The 14,111-nt window shown below is 47.9% G+C and overlaps 1 protein-coding gene across 4 annotated transcripts in view; it reads left to right on the top strand.

The window, feature by feature from the left end:
* Window positions 1-1,245: 1,245 nt before the first annotated feature.
* Window positions 1,246-14,111, top strand: part of LOC140201668 (B-cell receptor CD22-like) — a 66,998-nt gene continuing 54,132 nt past the window's right edge. For 2 of the 4 annotated variants that reach the window (XM_072266144.1, XM_072266143.1), the window contains exons 1-2: window positions 1,249-1,491; window positions 10,404-10,459. In XM_072266144.1, coding sequence (XP_072122245.1) covers window positions 10,414-10,459 — 46 coding nt within the window. In that variant the 5' untranslated portion in view covers window positions 1,249-1,491; window positions 10,404-10,413. Of the gene's footprint in view, window positions 1,492-10,403; window positions 10,460-14,111 lie in introns of all 4 variants that reach the window. The other 2 variants (XM_072266139.1, XM_072266142.1) reach the window with 2 other exon arrangements.

Here is a 14,111-nt window from a genome sequence, read left to right on the forward strand (position 1 = left end):
CAACAACATTCATTTGATTCAATTATCTTCTTATTTCACACTTGTTATTTATTGCTATTTATCTGTATTTACACAGTTTGTTGACAGTTTACAGTTCCTGATGTTAACAGTTTACAGATCCTGTTTCAATAGGTACATTTAATGTCAGAGAAATGTATACAATATGCATCCTGAAATTCGTTTTCTTCACAAACATCCACAGAAACAGAGGAGTGCCCCAAAGAATGAATGACAGTAAAATGTTAGAACACCAAAGGGCCCCAAGCTCCCCTCTCCCCCCCACAAGCAGCAGTAAGGCAATGTCCACCCCTCCCTCCCCGACAAGCAAAAAAACATTGACACCACCCAATGAGCACTCAAGCATGCAGCAAAGCATCAAGAAAGACACAGTCTTGCAGTACCCCAAAGACTACTCGTTCACCTGGTATTCGACATACCACCTGGTCTCTCTGTCCCTAAAAAGGGAAAAAGAGGTGTCCCCATTTAACAGCGAGAGGGGAGACATAACAAAACAACTCACTGATTCATGGTGTTAAAAGTCTGTTGCATCGCTTTGTCCGAGATCTGTACCTCTTGTTCGCCCACGGCACATCAGTCAGCGGCAGCCCACCTCCGGAGCCACGAAAATCCAGCACCCTGAAGGTGCACCTGTCTTCTAGTCCGCGTCCTTGGCATATCAAAAAGTGGCCGGTCATGAGGCCCTGTGAACAGGTCATGTTCCAGCAAAGAACCGAGGTCAGAGTGTAACTCCAGGTCAGGGTCTTCAAAAGAACCTGAAAGGGGGAAAAGGAGATATCAAAGATAGAAATAAAGCTGTTTCTGAAGATGCAAGCAAAGGATTTGCCGTTTACAGTTACTGTTCTATAGATTTTCTAAGTATGCCTGCAGAAAAAGAATCTCAGATTTGTAGGTGGTGAAATGTATGTACTCTGAAAATAAACTTTACTTTGAACTTTAAAATCCATCTTCCTCCCCACCCTTCCCCCTTCCTTGTTTGTGGATCATCATTGCAAATTCCAGACCTGCTGATGGGGGAATGCAGAAAGAGGGTGGTTCCTCGGAATTGTGATGGTGGGGAGGGGGGGATTATTGTTGAGTAGGGGAGTGATTTAAGGTACTGAAAGTGTATGTAGACTTGTTTACCACCACAGGAGATGGAAAATATGAAGCAGAGTCAGCAGAGCAGAGAGTATCCCCACCCATGATCAAACTACGCATGTTCATCTGTATCTGTCAAGTTGAGAGTGTAACAGGAACAGCCCTTCTGTCATCTCACTTCCACACTGCCTTCCAACCCAGCCACACGTCTCTGTGACTCTAACCACCAGGAGGGGGATTTCCGAGAGTCCTCCCACACGGAGGAAGTACTCCCCACCCGACCCCCAATCCATGTAACCCCTCCGGATCCCACAACAGGATCAAAGCCAACATTTCTCGCCTCCATTTGCCCGAATCGGATCAGGAAGAGGTGAATCCGATCTAAGGCTGCTGGTGAGAGACGTGACAGTTGGGGTTCAGGGGAGGCACGATTGGGTGTGGGGTGGGGGGAGAGGTGGGGAGACTCTGTAACTAATTTAACTCTGGCTTCTGTTGGTACTTGCAAAGTTACCTCATCATCGACACAGATTTAAGAAAAGGTAGCCAAGTTTGGCAAAGTTTCTTAGAGTTTTCTGTTTGGCATTGTCACAGACAGAATTGTGCAAGGGCAAACAGTAGTGGTTGAAGTGTACAAAGCTTAAAATCGAATGATCGTTAAGCAGAATTAGAACATGCAGGAGGTGTACGTGTGGGGGTTAATGGACAGAGAACATTGTACTTGTATTAGATGCGGGATCAAACAGAGCCACTTCACGAGTTACACCCGGGAGGATCGTCTGTCATATCCCCAAGCTTGTGGCTGATGTGATGCTGGGAGGGTGGTGAGAACAATTTGTAGGGATCAAGAAAAGAGGGAGACGGAAAATCTGGTGGGAGGTAGCGAGGTCATCCCCAGAGAGAGAGAAAAACAAAAAGTAACGCTGACATTTAATGGTGAGGGACTGTGAGTCCCCTGAGTCCTGAGGTCTAGTTGTGACAGCAGACACAGAACATAGAATACAGAACACAGAAGACAGAACATTAAGCATCGAACATGACAACACACTACAGCCCTTTGTCCCACAATATTGTGCCATTCTTTTAACTTACTCCATTATTATTGTAACCCTTCCCTCCAACATAAATAACCTTCATTTCTCGTTTGTGCATTTAACTGTCCAAGACTCTCTGAAATTATGCTAATGTATCTACCTCTGCCACCACTCTGATGGTGTGTACCATGCACTCATAACACTGTATAAAAAAAAAACTTATTTCTTGCATCCTCCGATCACCTTTAAGCTATGCCCTCTTATAATCACCATTGCTGCTTTGGAAAATAAACTGCTGCTCTTCTCTCTGACTATGCATCTCATCATTTTATACAGCTCTCTCAAGTCGCCTCTCGTCCTTCATTACTCAAAGAGAAAGCCCTCGCTCACTCAACCTCTCCTCATAAGACATGCTCTCTAATCCAGGCAGCATCCTGGTAAATCTCCTCTGCACCCTCTATAAAGCTTATGCATTCTTTTTATAACGGACAGGGGAGGACCCAGAGGATTGGATGATAGGTAATGTTGTTCTGCTGTTTAAAAAAGGCTCTTAACATTAACCAGGAAATGATAGACTGATGAGTCTGACATCAGCAGTGGGAAAGTTATTCTAACAAACCGGATATATAAACATCTGGGAAAACATGGATTGATTAAGGATAGTCAGCATAGTTTTGTGTGTGGCAGGTCCTGTCTAATTAATCTTATAGAGATTTTGAGAAAGTTATCAGGAAAGTGGATGAAGACAAAGAAGTGGACGTTATCTACATGGACTTTCATAAGGCACTTCACAAAGCCCCACATGGGAGTTCGTCAAGAAGGTTTAGTCACTCAGCATCCAGGATAAGGTAGTAAACTGGAAGAGACATTGACTTTGTGGGAGAGTCAGAGAGTGGTAGTAGAGGGTTGTCTCTCTGACTGGAGGCCCGTGACCAGTGTTATGTCACAGGGATTGGTGCTGGGTCCTTTGTTGTTTGTCATCTATATCAATGATCTGGATGATAATGTAGTTAACTGGATCAGAAAATTTGCAGATGACTCCAGGATTGGGGGTGTAATGGACAGTGAGGAAGGCTGTTGTGGCATTTAGAGCGATCTGCATCATTTGGAAAAATGAGCTGAAAAATGGTAGATATAATTTAATGCAGACATGTGTGAGGTGTTGTATTTCAGCAGGACCCATCATGGTAGGTCTTACACAGTGAACGGTGGGGCACAGAGGAGTGTGGTAAAACAAAGGGATCTGGGAATACGGGTCCATAACTTGTTGAATGTGGCGTCACAGGTAGACAGGGTCGTAAAGAAAGCTTTTGGCCCATTGCCCTTCACAAATCAATGTATTAAGTAGAGGAGATGGGATGTTATGTTGAATTCATATAAGACATTGGTGAGACCTAATTTGGTGTATTGTGTGCAGTTTTGGTGACCTATTGACGGAAAAGATGTAAACAAGTTTGAAAGAGTACAGAGAAAATTTACAAGGATAATGACGGGTCTGGAGAGCCTGAGTTATAAGGAAAGATTGAATAGGTAGGACTGTATTCTTTAGAACAGTGAAGATTTGATAGAGGTATACAAAATTATGAGGGGTATAGATTGGATAAATGCAAGCAGCTTTTTCCACTGAGGTTGGATGGGACTACAACCAGAGGTCATGGATTCAGGGTGAAAGGTGAGAATTTCAAGGGGAACATGAGGGGAAACTTCTTCACTCAGAGGGTCTTGAGAATGTGGAATGAGCTGCCAGCACAAGTAGTGAACTCGATTTCAATGTTTAAGAGAAGTTTTGAGAGGTACATGGTTAGTAGGGGTATGGAGGGCTACGATCCTAGTGCAGGTCGACGGGAGTAGGCAGTTTAAATTGTTTCAGCACTGACTAGATGGGCCAAAGGGAATGTTTCTGTGCTGTACTTCTCTATGACTCTGTTACTAATGAGATGACCAGAAGGAAACACAATACTCCATCCAGAGCTGAACACAATACTCCAACTAGAACTGAACACAATACTCCACGTGTGGTCCAACCAGGGTTTTATAGAGCTGCAACATTATCTTGCAGGTCTTGAACTCAATCCCCTCACTGCTCTCTTAATAACCCTCTCACCTTGCCCACAGCTTTCAGGGATCTATGGGTGTAGACTACCCTTGTGCAGGTACAGAGAGCAGGCGGAAGAGGAAAGGGCATGGGGGTGTTCGTCGACAGTTGGAGGTAGAGAGGAGTGCCTCACCCCTATTCCCATGGGGGGGGGGGGAAATGGCCCCTGGAATACCATGTACTGTTATGGTCTCCATCACTGAGGAAGGTCAGACTCCCTTCTGGTGGAGGAAGTGGTGAACATTTGTCAGACCAATTGTTGGGACGGTGGTGTTGGGTGGGGGGATGTTGTTTGGAGAGATCAAGCAGATTGGGACATGTGGTCCCCTAGAATACAGAAGGAGAATGGGGTGGAGGGAGTCTCATTGTTCTAACAGGGAAAAAAACAGGATGTTTACCCCAGGGATAAGAGGTCAGACTGAGAGGCATGGGATGGGAAGAGGTTTCTTCACCCCAGCAGTGGGAAGTCTTGGAAATTTCTCCTCCCCCCAACCCCCAGAGCTTGGTCAGAGGGGAAATGCAAGACAGAGAGAATTAGGAGATGAAGGAGAGGTTTAGTACAGGAAGATTGGGGGCTGATCAGTTGGGATCTCGCTGCAGGGAGGAACGGTGAGGAGGGCTGAATGGCCTGCTGACAGTTTCGGTTCCTCATCTTTTAGCACCCTCGAGAGGGGAGAGGGGAGGAAGGGATGTCCACAGCCAACTCTGGTGTGAGACGCTGGCGGAGAGGGTGGGGGAAACAGATAAATCTACCTCCCCCCTCACCAACCAAACCCCCTCTATGCAATGGCTCTCCAACTCTCTCCCCTCCCTCTCTAGCCCTGTTCTCTCTTCCCCCCCATCCCACCAACCTGACCTTTTCTGTGCAGTGGCTTCCCAGCACTCTCCCCTCCCTCTCTACCCCTGCACTGTCCCTCCCCCTCATGTACTCTCCCCACCCTATGTCCCCCCTTTCCCTCTCCCGACACATTTCACGCATTCCCCCTATCCTCTACCACCACACTCCCCAGCCTCACATTCCCCCTCCCCTCATTCTCTCCTCCCTCTCCCCCACCCTGTCCTCCCCCTCTCCTCTCACTCTCTCCCCTCTCACTACCCCCTCCTTCTCCCCTCACTCCTTCTACACCTCTTCCCTCTTTCCTGTCACTCTCCCCTCCCTCTCCTCCCACCCTCTCCTCTCTCTCTCTCCTACCACCCTCTCCCCTCTGTCTCCTCCCACCTCCTCCCCATCTCTGTGCCTCGTTCCCTCTTCCTCCCTCCCTCCCTCATTATCAGTCATCTCTCTCTCTCATTCCATTCCTCCCTTCCTCTCTCTCTATACCCTCATGGTCTCTGACTCCCCTATTCTCTTCCCTCCTGTGTCTCTCATTCCCTCACTCTCTGCTCTCCCTCATTCTCCCTCCTCTCCAGAGAAGCTCTTGGGCTGCAGTCGCAGATGTGAGGGAGTGCCTGAGGCTACCTCTGTCAGAGAGGGGCAAAGAGAGAGGGAGGGAGAGACAGAGGGGATAAGAGTACAAGGGAAGGCGGGAGAGAGAGTGGACGGGAGGGGAGGGGGAGAGAGGAGGAGGGAAAGGGAGATTTATTATTTGATTAATTATTATTAATAGCTTTGTTGTATGCACAGTTTGTTCTCTTGTGCACACTGGTTGTTTGAATGACTTTGTGCGTAGCTTTCCATTGATTCTATTGTATTTATTTACATCTTCTCTTGCCGCCGGAAAATGAATCTCAGGGTAGCATATGGTGACATATATGTACTGGGGTAATAAATTTATATTAAACTTTCAAACACTTCTGTGTTTCACCACTTCCTCTTGCAGCCCAGTCCAGATATCAGCCTCACTGCCTGTGTAAAATAATTGCCCCTCAGATCCGCTTTAAACCTCCTTCTCTCACCTCCCCCCACTTCCTTCTCAGAAACCAGAACGTAGAACAGTGCAGCACGGGAGAGGCCCAGTTCACTTGTGATGAAAGGTATTGTCTGCCCTATCTCCAGCTCTCATTATCTCGGTTATATAACCAAAGTCTTGGCTTCCACAGCCACCTGTGGCCAGATTCACCACTCTGTAGCTGAAGAAATTTCTCCTCAATTCTGTCCTTGTATTCTGAGGCTGTGGGTTCTGGCCCAGACTCTCCCACTGTAGGAAACACCCTCTCCATGTTCACACTGTCTATGTCTTTCAATGTTCGGCAGGTTTCGATGAGATCACCCCCTCAGCCTTCTAAACTCCAGAGCCATCAATAGTGCCTCGTGCATTAACCCTTTCATTGCCAGAATCATTCTCATGAACATTCTCTGGACTCTCTCCAAACAGGGAGATGTATCTAACCCTGGCAGGGACGGGGATGGAGGGAGGCGCAGTTGAAAGGAAGACGAATGTAAACTGAAACTGAGAGGTTTGGGAGAGCGAGGAGGGGAGGTTCAATGTGTTAAGTTTGCTGAAAGTGGCAGAGAAAGTGGTTAAGAAGCTGACAGGAAGCTGGTTTTATAAATAGATCACAGAACTAAGATGGTGAAGGAGGTACAGCAGACACTTGTTCTGCAAACATGTGCATAGAGTTGGTGCAGGGGTTTTGGCTGCCTGGTTGGCAGAAAGTGTCTACTGCTACCGACCATCACTGTGGCACTTGTATGTGTCCAGGACAAAGAAGAAGGCAGGAAAACTCATTGTGGACACTACACACCCTGCAAACTGCCTTTCCCAAAAGTTCCATCTGAAAGTACCTATAGGGCGATTAAAGCAAAAACCTTCATGCAAACAAGGCGAGCACGGTAGTGTAGTGGTTAGTGTGACGCTTCACAGCATTAGCAATGAAGGTTCAATTCTCACTGCTGTCTGTAAGGAGTTTGTACGCTCTTCCCGTGTCCTTGTAAGTTTTCTCCCGGTGTTCCATTTCCTCCCACATTCCAAAGACATACAGATTAGGGATAGTAAGGCTTTCTGGCATGGGAAGAGGCCATTCTGCCCATCACCTTCCTGAAGGCAGAATGGCCCCTGCCCATGTCAAAGAGTCATACTATTCCTAACCTTGAGTTCTGAAATGAGTGGAGACCTCATTGAAATGTACCGTTCTTCGCAAATGGGGAGGGTGTTTCTTCAGGGTGGGGCTGCCTTGAAACAAGGTGTCATCTGTTCCATACAGACATTTTCAGGAGTTAACTGCAGTCAGGAACCGGTGATGGAGTGGTGCTGAGGTTGAATGGGGTAGGGGGCTCAAAGGGGTAAATGCCTCCTGATTTATGTAACCCTGCCAATCCATATTCCTGAAGCACACAGCTGCAAGGGTTTTATGTGTTCAAGCCCTCTGATCTGGGGGCTTCCAGAAACCCCACCCTGTCATTAAGGTCAGAGGGGGCAAGAAAGGTTTATGTGGATGTTACTAGGAAGTTAAACCAGGGCAGGATGTACACAGTGAACGACAGGGCCCTGTGGAGTGTTGTAGAACAGAGGGACCTTGGGGTACAGCTACATGGTTCCCTGAAAGTGGACACAGATAGTTAGGGCTGTGATGAAGGTGTCTGGCATGCTGGCCTTCATCAGTTTGGACACTGAGTACAGGGGTTGGGACCTCAGCTTACAGCTGTACAAGACAATGGTGAGACCACACTTGGAGTACTGCGTGCTGTTCCAGTCCCCCAGCTACAGTGAGGGTGTCATTAAACTGAAGAGGGTGCAGGAAAGATTCACCAGGATGTTACCAGGACTGGAGGGCTTGAGTTATAAGGCAAGGCTAGACAGGCTGGGACTGTTTTCCCTGAAGTGAAGGAGACAGAGGGGTGACCTTATAGAGGTTTATAAAACCATGAGGGGTATTGATAAGGTGGATGGTCACAGTATTTTCCCCAGGGGAGGGGAGTCTAAACCTAGAGATATAGGTTTAAGGTGAGGGTGGGCCATCAGCGGTAGGCACAGAAGTAGGCCATTTGGCCCATCAAGTCTGCTCTGTCATTTCATCATGGCTGATCCATTTCCCTCTCTGCCTTCTCTCCATATTCCTTCAAGCCCTGGCGAATCAAGAATCCATCAATCTCAGCTTTAAGTATATCCAATGGCTTCAGTCTGCAATTCAACAAGCCTTTCTCCTCTCTGTGCTGAAGTAGGGCTGCGGTCTGCAGCTAACCGGTTCCTGAACCGGCTGCAGTGATGACTGGCTTTGTCACTCTGAATTCACTTTCGTCAACTTTATTTCTGAATGTTATTTCCTGACTTTTTATTGTTTGCACAATTTACTCCACTTGACAAACATTGGGTGTTTGGTGGTGATCTTATTTTAAATGGGCTCTATTGGGTTTCTTTGCTTAGTGGCTGCCTGTAAGAGATAAACCTCAAGGTTGTATATAATATATAAACTTTGATAATAAATATACTTTGAAACTTGTACTTTAATGATTGAGCCTGCAGTGCAGGGGTCCCAACCTGGGGTCAATGGACTCCTTGGTTAATGGTAGGGGACCATGGCTAAAGAAAGATTGGGAGCCCCTGCCCTCCTGAATCCCACAGCTTCACTGCTCTCTGCAGAATCTCTTGTGTTTCTGCCTCTCACCCTGTCTGGTTCCAGCACATCCTCTGAGAGGGTGCAGAGAGAGGCAGGGGAGGAAGAGAGAGAGGGAGATGGAGTGGAAGGAGAGGGAACAGGTGGGGAGTGGTGGTTAAGGCTAGTGGAGAAGTGGGGATGAGGAAGATGGGGGAGAGGCAGGGGAGGGAGGTAGAATGATGTTGGACAGAGAGTGAGAGACGGTGTGGAGGGAGCAAGGGAGGGGGATCAGGAGTTCGGGAGGGGAGATTGTTGGTAGAGGTAGAGAGAGGAGGAGAAAGAGCCCTAAGTGGACGAGGCAGAGACAGAGATAGAGAGGAGGGAGAAGAGAGGTTACAACAAGAGAGAAAGAGAAAGAAAAATGGTGAAAGTATGGAGACAGGGGTAGGAGAGGATGGAAACCATCTCATTCACCTCAACCTCCATTTCCCCTAACCCTCTCCTTACACTCCACACTCCCTATGGTCTATCTCCCTCTTCTTGTTACTAAATCCTCTCTATTCTGTACTCCCCTCTTTCCCTCACTCCCTTCCCCTCCCTTTCCCACTTCCTCACCTACCTCAATGCCATTTCCCCAATCTCCCCTCTCCCCTGTCTTTCCACACTTTACTCTCTATTCCTGTTTCTTCCTCTGTCGCCTCCTCTCCTCTCCCTCAACCAACTCATTCCTTCCTCCCTTCCCTCTCCCCGCTCTCTTGTCGCACTCTCCACCTTTCCCTCTCTCTCCACTCTTACCCCTTCTTCCCAGTTTCATTCTCTCCCCACCTCTCCCTCCCCTCCCTCTCCCTTCTCCTCTCACATCCTCACTACCTCCACAGTTAGCCCTCCCTCTCTCTCCCAACTCTTTTCTACCCTACCCAGTCTGGCTCTCTCGCCACCTTCTCACTCCCACCCTTTACAATTTCTCTTTCTCTCTATCTTACTTGCTCTGTCTCTTTCCCCATCTCTCTTCCTCTCTCAGTCACTCTCTTCCCCATTCTCCCTGTTCTCTCTCATTTTCTCTCTTTTTCACCCTCTCCATCTCTCCCCTTTTTCACCCCACTCTCTTCCTGTCCCTCCTCCCTTTCTCCCTCTCCTCTGGAGTTGAGCTGGATGACATAATGAGCCCATATAGTGTCCAGCGTGCCCTGCATTTCTACAGACAGGGACCAGATACCAGCTGCAATTCGTGCGATTGATGAGTGAGTGGTGAATCTGAGCCCGGGGACCCCTGTGTGAAAACACCCTCCGCACCAGCTCACCACCCGCCTCCATCCCTGATCTTGCTCGTGGGATCCTTCACATCCCCCCACCTCACCACCCTGCCACTACCCAGAGAGAAAAGTTATACACATGAGCAAGTCAGAATGATTCAGTTCCTGGAAACACCATCTCACACCAGCTCCACTCCGCATTCCCGATAACTTCATCCCCAACAATCTGTCAGTCCCACACTGCCAGCCACTGAGATTCCCCGCTCTCTGCAACAGGGAATTCTGAGGATTTCCAAATCTCGGAGTAAAGAGATTCCAAATCCTAGTTCCCTCCGTCCTGACACTGAGTGATCACAAGACACTGGGCTGGAGGGGTCGGGGTGCAGGAATGGATTCTGAGGTGAATCAGACACCCTTTGCCAATAATTCCTGTCTTGTGTTTAATTACAGACGCTTCAGAATGATGATGAAAACCATCCTTTTCCTGCTCCTCAGCATCCCCCAGGGTAGGTACATCGAAGGTGGAACTGGAGTTTGCTGAAGAAGGCAAAAGTTTTAAATATGGAGAGGCAGAGCTGGGGAAGGGGAGAAGACTGGGAGTAGCATTAAAGGGTACGGAGAAAGTGAAGGGAGAGTGGGGATTAAAGAGGCTGGGAATGATGTGGGTGGAATTATGGGTCAAAGGGAGTGAGAGGACAGTGGATATTAATGGGTGCAGTTACTGAGGGGAGAGTGGGAATTAAAGGGTGCAGTTACTGAGGGGAGAGTGGTAATTAAAGGATGCTTTTATTGAAGGGAGAGTAGGTATTAAAGGGTGCAGTTACTGAGGGGAGAGTGGGAGTTAAAGGGTGTAGTTACTGAGGGGTGTTGCGTACCCCGTAACTGGGTTGCCAAACCAGCAGAAATGGACCACTTCGTTGGAGTCTGGATTACTGGAACTAAGAAAGTTTTATTAAAGAAATAAGCAGCAATGTACTCTAATACTAAGGATATAAATGCCACAGGTTAGCACTGAATAAACACACATGTACACAGAACTAGGATAATAGGATCAATCCAGCTCTATCGCAGTCTAGAGGTAAAATGTTCAATCACAAGTGACAGAGTTCAGTTTAGTTCAGTTCGCAGTAATCGCTGTTGTGCCATTGAAGAGAGAGAGAGAGAGAGCGAATGCTGATATTCGAATCGGATTCAACAGACCTTTGATATTCCTCGTAGTTAGCTTTTGGGCGAGCCCTTTGTAATGTCTTCTGAGGTCACCGACTGTGACCCCTCCGTTTTCAGATACGATCGTTCCTCTGCGGTGAACCCGGCACCCAGGCAAGGGTGGACACACACACCGGGTTCCCGCCGACCGTATCTTTCCACCCTGTGCATCTATGGCTGATCCCGCAATCAGTCCTCCAAAAACACCCACCGACTTGTGGGAGGCACACCGCTTCCAGGGTCTCGTTACCTCATGGTGCCGTGTGTGGTGTCTGTTGCCTTAGCGAACCCGTCCCTTTTTATCCCCCCTGTTGGGGTATCGCCTGTCCATCAGAAGTCAAACAGTTCAGGGTTCAAACGGAGCTGGTCTTGACAAAACTCAGACCAGTGTCTCCTTCCGTTAAACTCTCTCGTCTCTTCAATAACATTTCCAAATTCTGCTCCATTGTCTTACTTATCTCTCTCCTGAAGACAGATGGCAGATCAACTGATGATCCCACTGGTGCTAGCAAAGGACAGTTAACATCTTAGTCTATGTGTACTTTTGTAACCCTCTTTTGTCACACCCCTCCCCTTTGAGGATTTTTACCAGGGTAAAAATGATAAGCATGAATACATTATTAGATACCCACAAATATACATCTTCATCAGCTATTTGGCTAATACAGAGAATTTTAAGTTGTCAACACCTTGACAGACAGTCAGCAATCACATTTTCCGTTCCTTTTATATGTGTAATTTTTATATCAAGTTCCTGTAGCACCAGACTCCAACTTAGCAGACTTCATAGTGGCCGAAAACACTAATGAATTGTGATCAGTGTGACTTCTTAGTGGTTTTCGCCCCGGACACAGATAACAAGGGTCGTCCCATACCAACTTAGCATTCTTTGGCAAGGGCTTTGTAAGAGGGTGGGTACTATCCGCAAAGTTGTTTTTTTTTCTGCAAAACTTCCGATAGTACCCTACCATCTCCAAGAACCTTCTCAGGGCTCTCTTGTCTGTCGGGGTGGGGACTTCAGCGATAGCCCGCACCTTAGCCTGCATCGGAGCCAGCTGCCCCTGTCCTACCACAAATCCCAGGTAAGTGACTTTTTCGTGGCCGAATTCACTCTTTGTGAGGTTTATTGTCAGGCTGGCTTCAAATAACTTTTTAACAGCTCCTCCCATGTGTTACTCCAGACCACTACATCGCCAATATACACTTCTGTGTTCTTTAGCCCATTTGCCACTGAATTAATCATTGTATAGGGGTGTTGCTCACTAGCTGACCTGATGTGACAACAGCCCCATGTCCCAGCTCTTTGCATCGCCTCGCGACATCTAGACCTACGTGTGCGTGCCAGTTAATTAGCTTTATCAATGGCCCGCTTTGTTCGGGGGTTAGGTGAGAGACCTTATCAGCAAAATGGGTCAAAACAATAGACATCTCCCATCTGGTCGGCACCACACTTATCTTTTCAAACTGGGTCCTTCCCTTATCAGGTGGCATCCTAGCCTCATTGATTTTCATGATATCACCAGCTAGATCTGTTTTCTGATCGTGGTGGGCTTTTAACATGTTAATAGCCTCTAACTGTGTCAAGTCACGTCTGCAATAGTCAATAACATCCTTCCTCCTGTGCAACCAGTAAACCTCTTTCATGATTCCGCCGACTGTTTCCCTCCCCCCAAAATGTCCACCGAGGGGTATCTTGTGGGCCAGGTTAAGAATCTCATCCCCATAAATTTTTGGCACCATCCCCCATTCCTCATCTGCGGGTACGGTACTTGGTCTCCCTTTCTTCTGTAGCACTCCCTCCTCCACACAATAGCCTACTGGCTCTCTTTTTAATTCTGCTTCAGAGAGCTGTCTCCGCTGAAACCATCACCTCCTCGTCTCGCTCCTGCGCCTGTACAAATTCCTTCCTGGCTAATGCTAAGTCTGCCTCAGCTCCCTCACTTCCTCCTGTTTCACCATGCTCCTTCTTTTCACTTTCTACCTCCTCCTGGTACAAGGCTGGTAGAAACGTCTCAGCTAAATTTACTTCGGCAGTCTTTCTGGACACACGCCGAGTCACTGCGCAAACGGGATGAACCTGTGAGTCCATGGGCGGGGCCTCGATGCTGGCAGGCTGACCTGTCAATCTCACTGCCGAGAACACAATTCCCCCGGCGAGGTCATTACCGAGCAAGACTTCCACGCCTTTCATCGGTAGTTCAGGCCTCACCCCGATCGTGACTAGTCCAGAGACCAAGTTGCTTTGTAGGTGTATCTGGTGCAAAGCGACTGCCTCAGTCCCTTTTCCAATGCCTTTTATGACCCTGACTTTCCCAGTCTCGGTCTCTGAACTAAAGTCTAACACACCCTTTAATATCAATGTCTGACACGCTCCCGTGTCTCTCCAGATCTGTACTGGAACTGGGTTTAACCCCTCCTTCACCGACACCCATCCAGCCGAGATAAACCTCTCGCGCCCTTCCTGAACTTTTTCAGACCTTTTCTCTCCTAGCGGTTTGTTCGCCGGCTCAATACAGCCAGTCGGAATCGCCACCTTTCCTTTTCCCATCTCCTTCTTTGGGGCAAAGCACCTGGATGCAAATGTCCGACTTTCCCACAATTATAACAGACGACCCCAGGAGACTTCCTACCAGACTGCTCCCGGTCTACCTTATCCTTCTCACTAGTCCCCGGCTTACTTTCTGACTTTTCTGGTGGGCTCTCTCCGCTGTCCTGACTACCATTCTGGTAGCCTTTACTCGGGGCAAACTTCATTTTATGCGTCAACGCGTACTCATCCGCTAACTTAGCAGTTGCGGCTAACGTGGCTGCCTCTTTCTCATCTAGGTAGGGTCTCATACCTTCAGGGACACAACCTTTAAACTGCTCAATCAGGATCAGCTGTAGCAGTCTGTCATAATCCCCATTTACCCCCTTCGAGGCGCACCAACGCTCACAATATGTCTGCATCTC

Source organism: Mobula birostris, chromosome 8 (genome assembly GCF_030028105.1).
Source record: "Mobula birostris isolate sMobBir1 chromosome 8, sMobBir1.hap1, whole genome shotgun sequence".
In the NCBI taxonomy this organism is placed as follows: Eukaryota; Metazoa; Chordata; class Chondrichthyes; order Myliobatiformes; family Myliobatidae; genus Mobula; species Mobula birostris.